We start from the raw sequence: 17,333 nt of genomic DNA, 5'->3' as shown, positions 1-17,333 counted from the left end.
TAGTTAATAAAAACCTATGAGGTAATAGCCAAATGTTTTCCCAATTAATATTGCCAATACAAGTAGATCAGTAAGATAAAGCAGAGGGTGTATAGTTGATAGTTGAATAAACTTCTTCTTATTCTTCCATGAGAAACAAGCTTTTCCAACAGCTGTTTCAGTTATGTCTAATCATCTGGAGAGCTTGTTGTTTATATTAAGAATTTTCCAACAGGTGACGTTCAGCGCCTCCTGCTGGACTGAACCCTCTGTCCACTATTTCCCTGCTCGTCCCTCAACACTGATTGGTGATTGATTGCCAACAGGTTTGATGATGGTTTGACAGATAGAAGTGACATCCAGTCGGTCTACACATAACTTTTTAAGATTGGATTTAGATTTATTAGATTATAGGCATTTAATTACAGACGATGTAGTAATTTTGTTTATGGACTTGACCATTAAGACACTGGAATATTTGGGTGGACAAAGGTTTACAAAGATAATTTAATTGTTGTATTATATCAATAAGAATGGTCACGTCAAGCACTGATTTAATTCAGATTTATCTTCTGTTCATTCACTACATTTTGTTAATTGATGAAAAACAATTAAGTAACACTTCCGCTTTTGGAAAGCATTCTAGTCTACAGCAGCACTACTGCTGCTCCTCATTTAGAGGATTTAATGTAACTAACGATCTACTTCCTGTTTACAACAGCTTGAAAGTGATGTGAGGTCACACCTCCCCTGTGTGATGTCACAGTGTGAATAAAACCTGCAGTCCTTCAGTGTTTCAGACGTTTAATAACGACAACAGTAGAATTACAGTAGAAACCAGCAACTGTTTGGACAATAAATATACGACAAATAACAAACTGACACACACACAAACATACACACATGATTGTGTTTACATTTATACTGTTAACACGTTGGTCTCATTTTGAACCTGCAGACAAAACTCAGGGGGTAAAGGTGCGACACACAGACTCTGCATCTGTACGACTGTGTGTCTGTCCTCAGTGAAAGACAGTCTGTCTCCAGCGTTTGTCTGGGGTGAAGGGCCACAGACAGTCTGTGATGGCGGAGGTGAAAGGTCGCGGTTGGACGCTCAGGTTGAGCAGCTCCAGACGAGAACAGTTGAGCCGGCTGTTGTCTGGACGAGGAGCCGCCGCCGCCGGCTGCTCCGTCAGCTGCCACAGACACAGGGTTAGTACCACAGCTATCACAACCATATTAAAATATCCATAGAAATTCATTGATTAAAGGGATAGTTCAGCTTTTTTCAAATGGGGATGTATGATCTACAAATGCCCATTAAAGGAGAATACTGGTCATTTCTGACCCCTAAATCGTTGTCCTGATGGTCACCCAGTGTTGGGGGGGGCAAAAAACGCAACTAAAATTGATGCAGGCAACGACAGCGCTAACCTATGGGGCAATTTTTTCAACCACAACAAACACTCAAAAAACAGGTTTGCCTGCATCAATTTTAGTCGCGTTTTTTGCTCCAACCAACCCTGGTTGACCATCAGGACAACGATTTAGGGGTCAAAAATGAACAGAATTCTCCTTTAAGTACACTATCTGCAGTAGAAAGGTCTCTGCCCCCCCCCACCCCCCACTGATAAACACCGTGCATCGAGACACAGGCAGTACACTGTTGTGAATGGGGGACGATTAATCAGCATATTTTTGCCGCTGACGAGAAGTCCCTGATTAATCGTCCCACACTGACAACAGTATACTGCCTGTGTCTCGGTGTTCCTCAGTGGGGGGGGCAGAGGCCTTATACTATTAGATATTATACTTAGTGTCCATATGTACCTCATACACCCACTTCAAAAAAGCTGAACTATCCCTTTAATGTATTGATCAGTTATTGAACAGTGTATATTTACAGGTATCAGGTGGTCAGACGGGAGCTTGAAGGCCTGAGCGATGGCAACGGCCATTTCATATTTAGTCATCTGCTCCTTCGCCGAGAAGTGGAAGACGCCTTTGATGGACGGGTCCTGAGAGACAGAGACAGGTGAGACACACAGCTGGCTGAGCCGTCTCTCTCTTATCAGACATGAAAACGGGTCATGGGTCAAAAAGGTGAGAAGGATACGACCCCTCTAGGGTTTTTTTTGAATATTTCATATTTGAAAGCATCAATCTGATGCATTTTGAGAGGAATTTCAAGCAGGACTACAAGACAGTATGAGTGTATAGTAAAGTATCTACATGGTCACATTATACTATACCAACATTTTGGTACCGGACGGTATCAGTACCAACATATTTTTCGATACTTTTCCAAATAAAAAGAGAACACAAAAATGTCATTATTGACTTTATTTTAATAGAAAATCTTAGAACTATAATAGGCCTATATGCATCAGTAAATAATCAGTAAACAATAACTGCTGCTGCAGGATTAAAATTGAAATTTCCATTGATATTAAAGCAGAAGTAAGTGGTCCGGTCGTTTTCGCTAATGCTGCGTTCCAGGCAGGTTTTTGAAATCGTAAATTACAGCTTCAAGTCACAACTTACGACTTTGTAGCGTTTCAGGCAACCCACTCGTGTTTCTCCGACCTGTTTTACCGGTGAAAGTCACTATAACGGCCACTCGTAACTTCCGACCCGTGAACTCGTACCAGATCGAACTGGTACCACTTCACGGTCGGAAAAATACGAGTTTCCTTGAACGCACCATAACAGTCCTCGTCCCTACGTCGCCACATTCACGGCGTTCCTTGGCTGCACACACAGCCCTGCATGCCGTTCTCTCTCCTCATTGGATAAAAACTGTAGGATACGATAAATGTTTTCTCATCGACGCAGAGCAGAGTGACTGAGAGACCCGTGTTTCAGACCAAACACTCTATATAAGTGATTGCTGTCGGAAGATAGAACTATTTAAGACTTATATTAACACAAATATATCACTTACTTCTGCTTTAATCTGAACTCTTCCTAAATTAAAACATTAGTGGTCTGTTTAAAAATGAATATCAACTTGTTTTCTTTGCCTATTTGAGGTCTGAAAACACTGCATCTTTTTTTGTTATTTTGACCAGTTGTAATTTTAGGGAGAAATTGTTATCAGTAGTTTATAGAATGAAACAAAAACGATCATTTTACTCAAACACACACCTATTGTTTCCCAGACCAATGTGTAGACCAAGCCACAAATAGATTCTGTTTTTTGTTGTTTTTTTTTCCATCTACGCGATATCGTTCCGTTAATTCATCTATTTTGGTTTCAAATCGGCGAATTTCGCTGAAAGGTGAGTGATTTTCACGGCTGCTTATACCTGTCTGGCCCTCTCCGACAGCTTCCTGCAGACGGCGGCCACGTCCCGGGCGTCGGTGGGGAACCTCTGCTGACAGTGGTCCAGGGTGCAGCTCTCCGTCACCTCCTGAACCTTCAACCACAGAGACGTGACGGCGCTCTCCGCCACCGACTCCACCTCCCCAAACAGGACGGGCACCCGCAGCACCAACGCACCTGACCAGACGGGTGGAGGGAGGTCAGACAGACACAGCACTGTCCCCACCTCTTTGAGCAGACGACTAAAAAGTTGCACACTCAAATATCCCCAACCATAAAAAAAAACTAAAACAAAACATGTATAGATATAGTTTGAATATACTGCATGTATGTTTCTCTCTATTTTCATTTTTATTCATTTTTCCATCTTTCTCTCTCACTTTTGCCTATTTATTTCAATTGATTACGGTATGTAAAAAATTTTAACTAGAAGACAGGCAGGTGTACTGTATATTGCTTTTGTGTTTCTGTTTTTCATTTTTCAAAGGAAATGTCATTTTTCTTGCTGTTTAACTGATGGCTCCAGTTCAGGGTTGGGGGGAGGGAGGGAAATTGTGTAAAGACTAAAAAAATCAATAAAGATATGTGTTAAAAAAAAAAAATCCCCAACCAGTTTCACTGTTTTTTCTTCTCCCCAACATGCGTTTTGTTAGGTAAACCGTGAATATGAACCCCTCTGTGGGCGCTAGATGGCTAAACCTCGTTCTGTGATCGTGTGTGTGGAGTTATAAAATTTGTAGGTAGATGAAAGAGAGATATTTATATTTTCTTATGATAACATTAAATATTTACACTAACAGTCATATTTAGCATGACGAAAATAACTTCAATCATTTTCACAGGAGTTCGCGGCCGTTTGTTTGACGTTGCCTAGGAGATCTGTGCCAAATCTCACGAGAGTGTGTCGTAGAGACAGAGACAGGTCGTGAACAATGTTCATTTTCTCCTGATGTGTCCGTCTGAAAATTGCCATTTTTGTGTCAAACTGTTAAGAAGAGATGTGGCTTGTGAAAAATGAGTTTAAAATTTACTTCAGTGACTGTGGGGCGAAAGGATCGACCATAATCTGTGATCACGTTCAATTTTCCCATTGGAGTCAATACACTTAAGGCTGCCTCTAGTCTCCTAAAAAGGCGTGGCCGTGCAGAAGCCCACGTGACATCATACAGGAAGCTGACTCGTCATGGGGGTCTTGGTTTATAAACCGTCTTTGGCTCTACCAAGTGAGTTAAACACAGCCCCAGAACAATACTGTATTTTGTTATCATTAACTGTAACCGGGTATTGCACAAAACCTAGATCAGGGATTAAGCCGGGATATGTTGGTTATTCTGGCTGAATTTAGCCTCAAGTCGGTTGTTCAAAAGCAGGCTAAATCTATCCTGGTCAAGTTACTATGGTGATTTATTCTCAGCAGTCAGCAGTCACTCTGATCAGAAATCAATGTGTTTCATACAGTTATTCCATGTTCTTATATAGGCTACTGTATTGGCCTGATTTCTAAACAAACAAAATGCATTTACATCATCATCTTTGTATGATATTTTCTATGACCACTAGTAGCTATACATCACTGACTTCTCATAAAAAGCAATGGAGCGAAAATAGCATATAGATTTATTTTTATAAAATATGTTACAAAATATATTGGCCTAAATATTGGTTGAGGTAAGAAATTAAGAATGAAATTGAGTGAGTGTGAGCAGACACCTTCCAAATCATTTATAGGCTACACCTCATGTGAACATTGTTATCAGCAGTTTATTGAAGCACCAGACTGCATAATGTTCTTATATTTCATTCATTTTAACCTGTCGCACTTTTGGCCACTTTTGCTGTATGAACTTGTATTACTTTGGAATTTGAGTTGTGATTTTAGTTTTCAGTCTGCAGTCTGCTCTCTGAGCTTTACCACAGCAATGGGGCTTTTTCTTTTTTTAAAGAGGTGAGTCACCTGACGTCAGCATTAAGATCTGCTGTTGATTGGAGGAAAGTAGCCACACCTGTCCTCTCAATGGTGAATCTGTGATCAGTCTCTGTCTCTACTGACCAGAGAATAAGTTCCACCTGGCTTGACCAAGCCGCTGCTCCTCAGCCTGGCTCGCCGTTAGTGCAACCAATTAAACCAAGATGCGCCGAGCAGACTAGGTCAAGCCGCGCTTACTCAGTTATCCTGGATTTCTTTATTCTACTTTTGTGCAATACCCAGAGTTGCAGTAGCCTAGATCATGTTGTCAAAATAATCTGATTACTAATCATTATAGTAATAGTCAGTTGTAATGATATTTGGAGTTGAGTTGGAGAGGTGAGGCCATAGCGCCGGCATGTGGACATGCTTAACATGACAGTCGCTCAAGCAGGTCATCAGGGGAGCTGATGACCTGCTTAGGAGTTTAGAAGAACATTGGTGGACAGACAGGTCGGGGGACAGGTAGAGGGACAGGTACCTGGACAGTGGCGCAGCGCCTCTCTCTCCCCCTCCAGCTTACTGCGTCCGTACACGTTGAGCGGGTTTGGACTGTCGTCTTCTCCGTATGGAGGATTCCTCCCATCAAACACATAGTCAGTGCTGATGTAGAGGAAGAGGGAGCCGCACACAGCTGCACACACACACACACACACACACACACACACAGGTTATACACATATTACACACACAGGTTATACACATATTACACACACACACACACACACACACACACACAGCATCATGTCATCACTGACCTGCCTCCTTGGCCAGTGTGCTCGTAGCATGCACGTTCAGGTTCATAGCTGCGTCCGTGTGTCTCTCCACAACATCTGGACGTCTCTCTGCTGCACAGTGGACGACCACGTCCGGCTGAGACACACACACACAGCTCATCATTAAAGGGATATTTCAACATGTTGGCAAATTTGCCCATTGCCATAATCCCAATAGTCATAGCAGTAGGTATTAGGGGTGTAACTATGTATTCGTCCCGTGCCATCACGGTTCGTTGCACACAGTCACACAACGAATACGCTTGAGTGAATATTTTTTTTTTCTTCCTTCAGCAGCTCGCAACTGGTCGACAGGACAAATTCCGTCGATGATGTTTCACGGATGCACGCTGCGTCGCTAGAAACACATCAAACACGTTAACGCATGTTCACCCCAATATGTCCATCACTGGTGTGAGGAAAAAGACAAGTTGTGTGCAACAACTTATCTCCACCGTGTTTAGCCTCTTGACATGAACACAGACAGGACCAGAAACATCAGCAAAGCAACTGGTATTTAGTCTAAATTAACTGTGTAAACCAACATTGATGTTAGTTTCTTGTTTTTTTATATAATAGTTGCCAGTTGTCAAGTGCAAGTTTTTTTCCTCTAGAATTAATAAATGGTATTATAACACTCCTAATGCACTTGTTTTATTTTTTATTCTATTTTTTTTACTTGTATAACAGAAGATGGATTTTAGTTTTACATTCAATTAGTGTCTGTTGGCTGTGTTCTGTCCGAACCGTGACTCGTGTGTACCGTTACACCCCTATGTTACCTTTGTTGGTGCAAGCTGTTTTTAGATCGGCGGGGCAGAGCCGTGAGCTGCTCAGAGCTACGCTACGGAGGAATATGGTATTTCCGGGTTTCCCTCATCAAACTCATCAAATAATAATAATAATAATAATAATAAAAAAAAATTGTAAAGCACTTTTCATAAAGTAATCTCAAAGTGCTACAGAAACCAAAAAACAAAATAAACAAAAGACTAAGAGAAAAATCAGACATGATTAAAATCAGCAGAAGAAAGAATAGCTAAAGGAGGAGAAGAAAGTGCAGAAAGAGAATAAAAACATCTAGGAACGACCTAGGAAAGCCTGTTTGAATAGAAAAGTTTTAAGCCCTTTTTTAAAGGCATCGACAGACTGGGGTTGTCGTAGGTTTTCAGGGAGGGAGTTCCAGATGTGGGGGGCAGTGGAGCAGAAGGCTCGGTCTCCCATGGTGCGGAGTCGTGTGCGGGGCTGATGGAGGAGGTTGGTACTTTGGGACCGGAGGTTACGGGTGGATGACTGAGGGGTAAGGAGGTCTTTGAGGTATTGCGGGGCGTTGCTGTAGATGCAAAGGTGGGTGATGAGGGCGATTTTGTATTGGATTCTTGAGGTTATGGGAAGCCAGTGTAGGTTCTGAAGAATGGGGGTGATGTGGTCGTATTTGCGGGTTTTCATCAGAGTTCGGGCAGCACAGTTCTGAATGAATTGAAGTTTCTGAAGGTGTTTGTTGGGTATACCGATGAGCAGGCTACACAATCCAACAACTCCACAACGCTCTGGTGGACAAGTTGTGACCTGCACATTCACCACGCTATGAGATAATAACATACTGTATAATTATGTAACATTACGACACACAAAGCAAATACTCGGAACTACTACTACGCTCTTTTGAAATCATTCCGCCCAGCAGCCGTGTCCAGCATGTAGTTCTGGCTACACATTTGCCCCGAAAACAACTCCGTCTCGTAACATCCCATTCTATTTCATAGCGTGGTGAATGTGTGATGAGTATGCGTTAGCTGAGCAGCTCACGTCTCTGCCCCTCCGATCTAAAAACAGCTTGCACGGACAATTAAAGGTAACAAACCTACTGGTGTGACTGAGTACTGTATGTCGTATTGTGTGTTAGTACCTTGTACTCGTACATCAGCCCTCTGACAGCATCCTCGTCAGTGAGGTCACAGCGGAGGAGGCGGGGCCTGGCCCTCCTGTATCCGGTGCCAGTAACAATCCAGCCGTTGTTCTGGAACTCTCTGCAAACGGCTCGACCCAGAAGACCCGTCGCCCCGGTGACCAGGACCTTCAGACCCGGGGCCGCCGCCACCTCCTCCTGGAGGACAGGACACACAACCAATGATGTCACCTCATCACCTATAGAAACACCAATAAACTACCACGATTCTAGATAACACATCAGATAGCAGGACAGAGGCAACTGTTGGAGACACTGGGCTCATTCATGATGTCACTTCCGGTCAACTAATTACCATAAATCATTAAACCTCCATCCACTGAGAGAACACACACTATTATGACATGACTTTGATAATCAATATCTCTTACAAATACAATTTTTTTAAAAGAGAGACAAAAAACAATAAATCCACTGATCAATAACTGTATCAGTTGAAATAACAATGCTAATCTGATCTAATCTGTTGACAAACTTCCCAGGCCAGTCAGCAGCTGGTGTTAGCCATTAGCCGTTAGCTCCGCTGCATCAGGGCTTTACCTCCACCAGCTGCACGCGGCCCGGGCTGAACAGGATCCTGAGCTCTGCGCCTGGACGGCTCATGTCTGAGTCTGATAGCTCTTATTGACAAGTATCGATCACTCCGCTCTGCTCCGTGTTTTAAGATGCGCACTTTCCCGTCTCTTCCGCTTCCGCATTGATCAGCTGTTTGCCGTAAAGCGGCTGTCGTGTCGTGCCGATGCTACCTGTTAGCATGCTGGCTAATGGGCTTCAAGAAATAGACGGAAAACGAAAAGTCCGTTTGTTGAGACTACTACTCAGTGAAGTCTAACCTGGACCGGGTCTAGCCTGGACCTGGTCTAACACGGTCAATATGTCGGCGTCGGCGCTGAGAGGAATATTGACAAACTGACAGTTTACCTCCCGAGCTCCGTACCCAAACCCCGGCATCTGATCCGGGACCAGCTCTCAGACCAGCTCTCAGACCAGCTCACAGATCAGCTCACACACTGGGGCAGTCCAGTCACAGGCGTAGAAACCAGCAGAAAGCAACAGAACTCAGTAGAACCCAGTAGAGACCAGTAGACCACCACCGCTTTTCCTCTTAGTCTTCTTCTGTGGTTTGCCGGAGCACAGACCACAGCCATGTGCTTCCGCCTCCTGCTGGCCACTATCCCACATTACTTTGAAAAAGTAGGGTAAAGCCCTCCAGCTTTGCATTTTCGTTGTGGTTTACCTTAGTTGTTGGCTTTTTGTCAATATAATCTTTGTTTTTGGTCATCTCTGGTTCCCTAACTTCTTTTGCCTATCATGTTACCGCCCTTATCCCCAAGTTTTTTCCTCTGGGTTTGTAACATACAAAAAACGTTTTCATTGTTATCATTATTATTATTAATAATAGTAGTAGTAGTACTAAAGTTACTGCTGCTGCTGCTGCTACTACGGTATGTCTCTGAAATATAGAGGATTGGACGTATGAAGTGGTTTAAAAAGTACGCCAGTAGTTATTCATGTTCACCACTGCTAAGGGATTCTTATCTCCAGTCCCCAGGGTGATGAAATACATTTTAAGATATTAAAAGAATAATTATATATTATATATTTCATATTAAGATATTAAAATATTAGGCCTGAGGACATGTAAAACGAAAAAAAACAACCACCTGGTGGCGCAGCGCTAGCGGCTAGCTAGCAAAAGAAAAAACGATAGGTTCAAACCAGGTTCAAACTTACTTGCTCAAGGGTTAAGGCAATCAGTCTTCTCATTCGAAGTCGACGTCTACGACGGGCTCTTTCACGACAGGCTCTTTCACGTTGCCGGTGCCTTAAGTACAAATATGCCAGAATACAGACCATAAGGGAATGTGACACCATTTTTCTCTCAATTACCGTACGTTGTTTATGGCAACAACAACAACCGGACGTTAGAGACGCGGCCGTTATTTCTACGTCACGATTTAAAAAAATAATCAGTAAGTAGTCTAACCATAGACTGTAGAGTCTGACACAATTTGTAAATGATGTGATAAGATTTTCATTTTCTCTTTACATTAGCCAACATGACATGTCTATGGTCAACCTACAGGATGTTGACCAGAAATGTCAACTATTCTTTTCTTTTTTCTTTTCTTTTTTTTTCTTTTATAAAACTGAGTTGAGAGGTTGATTTCCATTTTCCATTTCCTGCCATGATGCTTTTCAAGGCTATTATATTTTGTTTCATATCCACCACTCACCACATGTTGATTTATTTAATGCTGAGTTAAATGAATATAATGATGAGTTTATAGTTGCTAAAGCAACAGTTTTACAAACTACATTTCTCCAGGGCTAGAAATGTAGTTTGTCTCATGTTAATTAGTTACAGTTACTAGTTACTTTCCCAAAGAAATAACTGAGTTAGTAATTTATGACCACCTGGCTCAGGGCAGACCACAACAAATCAATCAATTAATAACTATTGGGTTACTTTTCCTCTTTTCCATAAGACCATCCCTGGAAAACCTGGGTCCAGACCAGAGTCCGAGGGTTCTTAGTCCCCCAGAGACTCCACATGGTTCAGCAGGTTTGGACCAGGACCATCCTCAGGCTGGATTACTCACAGGACCAGGTTTTCAACTGCTGCTGATCCATCTGATGTCCCGCCCACCTACCAGAGGCTTGTTAGTGAGACCAGACCCCCCCCCCACCACCACCACCACCACCACCCCCAGGTCTGGCTGCATGCTTGAGGCCGGCTGTTGGGGGGGGGGCTGCAGCCTCGTCTGTCAATCACCTCCTAAAATAGAAGCCTGCAGTCCGACACCGACTCTCTCTATTTGTTTGCCTCTATGTCTCTCTACCGCTCTCTCTCTCTCTTGGGACCTGCAGTCTGTCAGCAACACTCATACTCTCTCTCTCTGTTTATCTCAGCCTCTCTCTCTCTCAGTCAGCATTGCCTACCCTGACTATCGGTGTCTGAACTGAAACTCTGACGTCCCGGAACAGAACCTCTTGTGGACCAGGTCATACCGACCACATAACTGGACCAAAGACCCGGTCCTAAACGCTGTTGGACTCTGAACACCGGCCTTGACTTGAACTAGAACCAGGACCACTATGAGAGAAGTGTGAACCCGTGCCTTTGACAGGAGGCTCTGATCCAGATCAGATCCGGTTCCTGCTCCGGGTAAGACCTCGTTCTGATTCAGTTTGTTGATTCTGTTTTCAAGTTTGGTCCGGCAGCTTCATGTCTTGATGCTAACGACTGACCCGTGACCCCCTTCAACTAACAGACCTCTCAGCCAATAAGACACAAGTATTTTCCTGTGACCCCTTTGTGACTGGTCCCTGCGGTGGTTAATTAGCTCCGCCCTCACAGCAGAAAACAGTTGATTTTAAAATCTGTGACGAGTTTCTCCAGAGACAAAACAATGAGCAGCAGAGTGGACCAAGGCGGAGGAAGAGGAGGAGGAGGGGGAGGAAAGAAGGTCTTCCTCAGTGCTCACCGCTGCCCTGAGGTTGAGCTGCTGCCATATCACGACTCTGAGACGATAATCCCTCCACCATGTTCACTAGTTCCTGAGTTCACCCGCTCAGGTGGGTCAGAGGCCAACTACCTGGAGGTGTCCTCCTGTCCCTCTGAGGAGGAGGAGGAGGAGGAGGAGGAGGAGGAGGAGGAGGGGGGAGGCAGCATGAGTGACTGGTCCGAGGAGGATCTGTCTCTCCATTTCTCTCCATCCGTCATCCTCCCATCAGAAGATGAGGAGTCAGACACCGAGAGTGGCTTCAATTGTGTTGAGGTTCTCGTGGAAACAAAGGTTAGTCTTATTTTTCATTGATTCATTTCATTGATATGATGTGGTCCTGTTTGACTGAGGATCAAGGGTCAGAGGTCAGGTTTAACCCTGAACCCTGACCTTTGTATCAACAAATCAAAACTTTTTGTCGTATGCATGAAAACTTATTTTTATATTAAAGGTCCAGTGTGTAAAATGGGGGGAACAGTCTCCGCATATCAAGCCATATCAAGATGGTGACACTCTCTAAGCGGTTCCCAACCTTTTTTGGCTTGTGACCCTATTTTGACATCACAAATTTCTGGCAACCACGCAATCATGTGCAGTCACATGATCGCGTCTGTCAATCAAGATGCGCCAGATCAGAAATTTGTATATGCTACATTTAATTTGAACTTGATTTATATTTGAGAAAGTGAAAATATAGAATACAGTTGTTTAAGATTGTGTGGTGTTTTTAATCACATTTTAAAGGGACAACGAGGAGTTTCTATTTGGTTATAAAAAAGTCTCATATTAATGTGGATGAATCTACGTTACCCACACTTGTTAATGGGCCCATTTTCGATAAATATATGGTTTTGTCTCTATCGTTATTTTGTTATTATTAGTGGTGGCTGAAAAGCTGGTCGAGCCGACCAGCGTTTCTTTACTTTCGGTTTCGTGGCGAGTCATGAGAATAACGCCGCCGAATCGCCGTTTATGGTGGGAACTACGACGGTATGTGATCGTCTTCCAACCTCTGACTTTAATTCTTGATGAATGAAAACATGAGTCTGTCTTGCGCCGGTCAAAGAATTTCACGGTGGGCGGAGGCTCATAAATGTAGTGTGAAAACACTTCGCTTTTCCAAAACTCCTTGTTGTCACTTTAAAAAGAATTATAATTAGTTATTATTAAATTATTAAATATTTTATTTTATTTTGATCAATTACTAGACATTTCAGGCGACCCCATTTGAATTCCAGGCGACCCCACGTGGGGTCTCGACCCCAAGGTTGAAAAACACTGCTCTAAAGCAAGACCCTTGCTATATTTACTGTATATATAAAAGAATAATCATAAGGCTACGAAGTCTACGAAGACCAAACAAATTTTATTCTATAGCGATTATACACTTGTATGTTCAGATTTTGCCAATAAACCTCAACAAATATTACACACTAGACCTTTAAAAAAAATCAGTTTCCTCCATGAATTGACCAGTTTATTGATGGTCTTGTTTTCAACTGTTACCTGTCCAGGTGGAGGGTCAGCAGGGGGGGGTGCCAAAGATGGTCCCAAAACGACAGATACATCTGAAGAAGAAGCAAAGCACAGAGAAACTACAGGTATGATGACTTCCTGTTCAGCTGTTGCTTCTCCTGTCTGCTGCTGTCCTGTCTGTTTACCTGTCTGTCTGTCTCTCCAGGTGATACTGAATGATGGACCTTCTGAAGGGGGAGGAGCTGATAATGAGCTCCTCTGTCCAACTGTCCGTCCCCGCCCTGACCTTCTGCTACGCCAGCACAGTATGCCCGCGTCCTTCCGCACGCGTATGACAAACAGCAGTGACGTTGACAGCAACAGGGTCTACCGGGGTCTGGTTGCAGGGGCCAGCCAAGGTAACAACATGTGCTGTCTGAAACCCCCCCCCTATCTGTACCCACCAGGTTCTGGTCTGATCCTGTCTGTGTTTCAGGGACTCAGGTGGGAAGAAGCGGCGAGCCACAGAGACGTCTGCAGAAGTCCATCTCTCTGGATGAGACAAAAACTAAGATGGCGTCATGCATCATCAAGAGCGTCCTCTCCAAGAAGATGCAGGTGGAGCAAAGCAGCACCCAGACGTCTCACCTGAAGAAGACACCTGAGACGTTACCCGTCCTCCCGCCGCCTGCAGACCAGCAGGCAGCGAGGGAGGGGGGCGGGGCTTTGTTCAGAGGCCCGGTCCACGTGGTCAGAGACGTGAGGAGTTTGGTGAAGAACACCTATAACCTGTCGTTCCCCACGGCGACCGCATCTGACGACCGCAGGCCAACCAGCTTCAAAGTGATTGGCCAAGAGGACAGCCCCCCCCCCACCTACCAGCAGGCTGTGGGGGTTCAGTGTCACCGGAAGAGCAACTTCTCCAGAGGACACATCAATAAGGTCGCCGCGTCTCTCAGCCAATCACTCGACAGGAAACGGAGTGACACGCTGAGTCGTCCAATGGCACAGCAGCGACGAGGCAGCGAGCCCCCCAACCCGCCCCAATCGCAAGGAGCCAGAGGCGCCCCCCTCCCCCCTCTGTGTTCATCCAGCATCCAGCTGCACCCCCCTCCTCCACTAAGTAACACTGGGGGGCAGAGCCCCTGCTCTCTGCCCAGGAACAGTGCCCCCCCCTGGGCCGGTCCATCCAGCCTGACCCCCGCCCCCCCCAGCAGCTCCTCCAGCACTCTTCCTGTATTCTCTGCCCAACATCCTCACCTGGGGAAGGTCAGCTACGTCCACAGCCCCCTGAACTACTTCCAGATCCAGCTGCAGCCCCTCCCACCCGCTCCAACCCTTCAGCTGCTGAGGAGGTCTGAGGAGGACCAGTCCAACCACTTCAACAAGTCCTGCCCCCCTCAGCAGACCAGGACCACAGGAGACCAGGAGGGATATGTCAACACGGCGACAGCGGCCACACAGACTCTGCAGCAGCCGTTTCTGTCCAATGTCCAGGGCGTCTTACCTGCACAGGTGGGCAGTGACCTTCTTGGTTCGGCCGTACCGCCCGGAGCCCTCCTCGGTGGCCCCGCCTTCTGTAACGTGATGCTAGAGCCCAAAAGTGGGCAGTGCTACTATGTGGACACGCCCCCAAAGCATCAGAGAAAGATGCTGCTGGATCCAGAGACCGGTCAGTTCATCCAGGTGCTTCTTCCTGCAGCTAGCTCAGTCCCCAACGCCGCCATGTTTCCTGTGTGCTGTCCCAACCCCGGCCCCACAATCACAAACCCCGCCCCTACTCTGCTGCAGATGGGCACTGCTAACCCCACTGTTGTCTCAGTGATGCGGTTCCAGCCGACCATGGCCCTCCCCTCCCTCTACACCCCTCTGTGCCTCCCCTTCCCCCTGCACACACCAGGTAACTTCACACATACAGCACCGTGACGACATTATACTTGGTTCTCTCGTCTAAAAGTCACTACGTTTTTTGAATGGGATTTTGGTAAAATACCTCAAATTAGGTCTGTGGTTAACAAAAGCTTAAGCGAGTTTCGGGTTTTGTTCTATACGACACAAAACATGTCAGTAAGTACCCTACTTGTGAATTTTGAAGCTTTTATGTGTTGTAAAAAAAAGGCACGGCAAGGCAATTTTATTTATAGCCCATTTTTACAAACAGTTTGTCTCAAAGGGCTTTACACAGCATCATAACAACATCCTCTGTGGATGGACAGACATGACATAGATGTTGTATACAGACAAGAAAACAGTTTATAACACAGAATATGCAAAAACATGTAAATGATTACAGTAACAAGAATGAAGGCAGCTTCTGGTGGGAGGAAAGGCAGGGAGAGCTGGCCAGCTTAATGGGAGGACTGGGTGGTAGACTGGTTCATGGGAAGGGAGGGCAGGCCGGTTTACAGCAGGGGGGAAGGGGTCATGCAGGTGGCGGCTGGTGCAGAGAGATGGAGCTCCAGTGGATCTGTAGAAACACAGAGAGAGTGCGAGACACCAAGGACAAACTACAAAGTGCAACAGATAAAGATAATGTACTGAGAGGAGAGGAGAGGAGAGGAGAGGAGAGGAGAGGAGAGGAGAGGAGAGGAGAGGAGAGGAGAAGGAGGGGAGAGGAGAAGAGAATAGGGGAGAGGAGAGGAGAGGAGAGGAGAGGAGAAGAGAAGGAGAGGAGAGGAGAAGAGAATAGGGGAGAGGAGAGGAGAGGGCTCCATGTAACCGGATGTGTCCCCAGCAGTCTAAGCCTATAGCAGCGTAGCTATAAAATGGTTCAGAGCTACATGAACCAGCCCTAACTAAAAGCCCTGTCATAAAGGAAGGTCTTCAGTCTAGACTTAAATGTAGTTAGAGTGTCTGCCTCTCTGACCCATGGAGAGAGCTGGTTCCACAGTAAAGGAGCCCGGTAACCGAAGGCTCTACCTCCCAGTCTGTTTTTAGAGATACTGGGAGTCACTAACAGACCTGCGTTCTGGGAGCGGAGTGCTCTGGTAGGACAGTAAGGAATGATGAGGTCTTGCTGTGGTCGATGGTGTCGAATGCAGCACTGAGGTCCAAAAGTACAAGAACAGAGACGAGACCTCTGTCTGAAGCTACAAGAAGATCATTAGAGACTTTGACAAGTGCTGTTTCAGTGCTATGGTGTTCTCTGAATCCGGATTGGAAAGCTTCAAAGAGCTCGTTGCTGTGCAGATGTTCATGTAGCTGCTCCAGGACAATCTTCTCGAGGATCTTGGAGATGTAGGGGAGGTTGGATATAGGCCGATAGTTGGCGAGGACATCTGGGTCAAGAGAAGGTTTTTTAAGTAAAGGGTTAATGACAGCCACCTTGAAGGCCTGTGGCACGTAGCCTGTGACTAGGGAAAGATTGATTTGGTTCAATATAGAAGTGTTAACTAAGGGGAAGACATCCTTAAGTAGTCTAGTCGGGACTGGATCCAGCAGACAAGTGGAAGTAATTGCAGAGGTTAAGTCTGACAGGTCGATGGGGGAGTGTTTGTGTTTGTTTATGTATGTTATTTTATGATGGGTCTTCAACAAGTAAAAACAGTCCGATTTCCCCATTCTACAATGTTTTTAAACGAAGCGGCTGAAATCAGCCTAAATCAGTGGAAAGCTTCGTGGTGGTGACGTCAAAAGTCATGCGACCGTGTAGTCGTCCGTTAAAGCCTAATGTTAGCTTTTTACTTCTGGCAATCACATTCAAGCTTCAAATACGGTAGAAAAGGTGTTCATATGTGAAGATTATCTCGCTGAACAAAACTTGTAAGTATCATAAACTTGTGTTAGCCACAGATCTTATTTTCTGACATAATCCAAAACGCAATGCAAAAATCCCATTCACTTTCTTTCCCTGGAACCAGCGCCTACTAAACTTCGGGGTTTTGACGTCAGCCCTGGCACACTCTATTCAGCAAACGCTGCTAACATGTAACTGCTAACATGTAGACGCTAATATGTAGATGCTAACATTTAGCTTCCACACCGGCATGTTACATCTGGATCATTTGGGGTCCAAGGAATATCACATGGACCGGAGGAGGAGCCAGAAATCAAACCACGGAACCACCGTTGAGCCCTCTGAATAGCGGACAGTCCCCCCCCCCGACTGTCAACGCCTCCCACCCTCACCTGTGGGCAGGGCCGTTGCTAGGAATTCTGGGCCCCCTTAAAGAATACTAAAGTGGGCCCCTCCCCCTAACTTTTCCAGTTTTTTTTCTTAGACTACGTATGTATTATCATTTTTTATTTAGCCTACTTTGTTTTGATGCTAATGCAGCATTACACTGCAAAAACTCAAGTATCTTACCAAGAATATTTGTCTTATTTCTAGTCAAAATGTAATTTCTAGTCTAAA

General features: G+C 45.1%; 2 protein-coding genes across 3 annotated transcripts; one reads left to right on the top strand and one right to left on the bottom strand.

The window, feature by feature from the left end:
• Positions 1 to 805: 805 nt before the first annotated feature.
• Positions 806 to 9,103, bottom strand: mat2b (methionine adenosyltransferase 2 non-catalytic beta subunit methionine). 2 transcript variants are annotated; one of them, XM_083986385.1, is made up of 7 exons: positions 8,937 to 9,103; positions 7,956 to 8,153; positions 6,029 to 6,143; positions 5,752 to 5,904; positions 3,288 to 3,481; positions 1,884 to 1,997; positions 806 to 1,175 (listed from the first exon to the last, which is right to left on the bottom strand). In XM_083986385.1, the coding sequence occupies exons 1-7, from the start codon at positions 8,964 to 8,966 to the stop codon at positions 1,002 to 1,004; spliced, it is 978 nt and encodes a 325-aa protein (XP_083842511.1). In that variant the 5' UTR covers positions 8,967 to 9,103; the 3' UTR covers positions 806 to 1,001. The 2 variants fall into 2 exon arrangements, with proteins under 2 accessions (XP_083842511.1, XP_083842510.1); XM_083986384.1 differs by lacking the exon at positions 8,937 to 9,103 and adding an exon at positions 8,556 to 8,692.
• Positions 9,104 to 10,965: 1,862 nt separating this feature from the next.
• Positions 10,966 to 15,174, top strand: LOC310997583 (uncharacterized protein). Its single transcript, XM_083987336.1, has 5 exons — positions 10,966 to 11,184; positions 11,419 to 11,815; positions 13,039 to 13,125; positions 13,206 to 13,398; positions 13,476 to 15,174. Exons 2-5 carry the CDS (start codon positions 11,429 to 11,431, stop codon positions 14,903 to 14,905), a joined length of 2,097 nt encoding a protein of 698 aa, XP_083843462.1. The 5' UTR covers positions 10,966 to 11,184; positions 11,419 to 11,428; the 3' UTR covers positions 14,906 to 15,174.
• The last annotated feature ends 2,159 nt before the right edge of the window (positions 15,175 to 17,333 follow it).

The sequence above is a fragment of the Trachurus trachurus genome (genome assembly GCF_905171665.1).
Source record: "Trachurus trachurus genome assembly, chromosome: 14".
NCBI lineage: Eukaryota > Metazoa > Chordata > Actinopteri > Carangiformes > Carangidae > Trachurus > Trachurus trachurus.
The sequence above is the reverse complement of the archived record's forward strand: the minus strand, read 5'-3'. Positions and strand labels throughout refer to the sequence as shown.